Below are 1,940 nucleotides of genomic sequence, written 5' to 3'. Positions count from 1 at the left end.
ATGGCAACCAGAACGCTCTTCGTAGATGCATCTTTGCCTAACGGAACTTTCAAGCCCTTGCAGAGTACGAATTATGTTCTTTCCGCCGACTTTGGCGCGTCAGGGGAGGAAATCTCCTTGACAAAAGGCAGGCTCGTGGAGCATTGGAAAGACAGTTTTACCAAGATGGTGCTTGTCTACCACCCCCCGGATATATTCCAAGGTAGGTTTGACCTTCTCCTCTGGTCTATTCGTTCTTTGAGTTGATGTGCTTGCTAGGGTACGGAAAAGAGGGGTCTGAAGGCGATGCATCAGATCCACGCAACTACGACTTTGGACCTCTTGATGAGGAGATTACTCGTGTCGCGAGCATCGGCGCCGTGGCCTGCCTCCAATTCGAGGACCGTTTGCACACCTACCAAGAGTTTGCACGCCCGGAGTTGTTTCGAAAGGTAAATTTGACTCCATATCACCTTTGAGATGAATAAACCGCTTACAGTATTTAAGATTGGATATGTCCTGGCTGACCGCTATGGGAATGGTAACGGATTTCCATACAAGAACATGCTGAGCCTAGTGGAGCTCTACCCAGAGCCTGACATGTATACATCACACCTCGACAAGAGCTGGTACATCCCATATTTCGAATGTATTGAGGGATTCTCAAGAGGAGCCCAGCAGGCAAACCCAAACGTGGGAGTTGGCGCTGTCGGAGCAAATCGTATGTACTACTGTGCAGGCAAGATGCCTGAAAGTCCCTTTCACTTCGAGTTCTACAAGTAAGTTTCCTTGGCCTCTTCACAACCAGTTGACTCATGCTAGACTTCTAGGTTCATCAAGGAGAGAGGCGTTCCCATCAAGGCCATCACGTTTCACTGGGTAACACCATTCAGCCAGGTAATTTTGACTTTACTCTGCTTACAGAAGCGACACTAATGATTGGGTAGAACCCAGGAGATCTTGTGGTAGCATGCAAGTCAGTAAGAAACGAGCTGGCTCGAGCAGGTCTACCAGATATGCCCATCTGGATTACGGAATATAACCGAAACCCGGTAATTGCGCTTTATGGACCCGTCACTTCTGTTCTAACTTAATGTGCCCGATAGGCTCCGATTGTACCAAAAACCCCATCTGTACTAGCAGAATACAAATCCTTGTCACTAGCAGCTTCATTCATGCTCTGCACACAGATCATCGCCCAGGATGCTGATGTTGAGCAATGCCTTCCGTGGGTGGGCGCTGGATATGGATTTTTTGGCGGTGGCAACGCGTGGTTTGAGGCATACTACGAGAAACACGCGGATCGCACTCAGCCCGACATCGTGAACCCCCTCGGTGCGGCATGGCAAATATCAGGCCGGTTTCTGAACGATGTGACGAAACGATTGTCGCTTCAAGGTTGTGATGATAACTTTGCTGGCCTTGCTGGGGTGTCTGCGGATGGTAAGACGGTGGAAATCTTGCTGTCCAATTACCAGTTTTCAGATGATCTGCTAAAGGAGTTGAATGGCGCATATGCCAAGGCGATGGATGAGGATTGCGGCAAATGGAATAAGCTCAATGAGAGTGGGCTGTTGGATGGAGAGTACTACACCTTTAAATCACCGCCAGCACCGCTGGGACTTTCTTTATCTGGACCGCAACCATCATTTTGCCAAAACAAGACGGAGTACTACGGTATGTCAGCTCCACCTCAACAAAGAAGAGTGTGAATGAACTGACGAATCTATCTAGACCTTCACATCAGAGAGCTACCATGGGCTGGGGATGTAGCGTACTCGGGTGTTGTATACCGTATTGACGGTACTCAGAGCCTTTATAAGCATGCAAGCTTTTCTGGAATGGGTAAAGAGATTAAGATCTCTCAGGTTTCACCGCCATTGAGTATGGATCTGATTGTTATTTCAATTATTTAAGTTATCACAGCTGGGTTTAACCTAGGGAAATTTTATTAGTGGGAG

General features: G+C 48.0%; 1 protein-coding gene across 1 annotated transcript; it reads left to right on the top strand.

Moving 5' to 3' along the window:
* On the top strand, positions 1–1,940 carry BGZ61DRAFT_559633 (uncharacterized protein; the record flags this gene model as incomplete). The annotated part of the gene is made up of 7 exons (XM_046255766.1): positions 1–202; positions 259–431; positions 487–758; positions 810–876; positions 927–1,031; positions 1,086–1,656; positions 1,714–1,940. 7 exons carry the CDS (start codon positions 1–3, stop codon positions 1,893–1,895), a joined length of 1,572 nt encoding a protein of 523 aa, XP_046097570.1. The 3' UTR covers positions 1,896–1,940.

This window comes from Ilyonectria robusta (genome assembly GCF_021365365.1).
Source record: "Ilyonectria robusta strain PMI_751 chromosome Unknown BGZ61scaffold_29, whole genome shotgun sequence".
In the NCBI taxonomy this organism is placed as follows: Eukaryota; Fungi; Ascomycota; class Sordariomycetes; order Hypocreales; family Nectriaceae; genus Ilyonectria; species Ilyonectria robusta.
The sequence above is the reverse complement of the archived record's forward strand: the minus strand, read 5'-3'. Positions and strand labels throughout refer to the sequence as shown.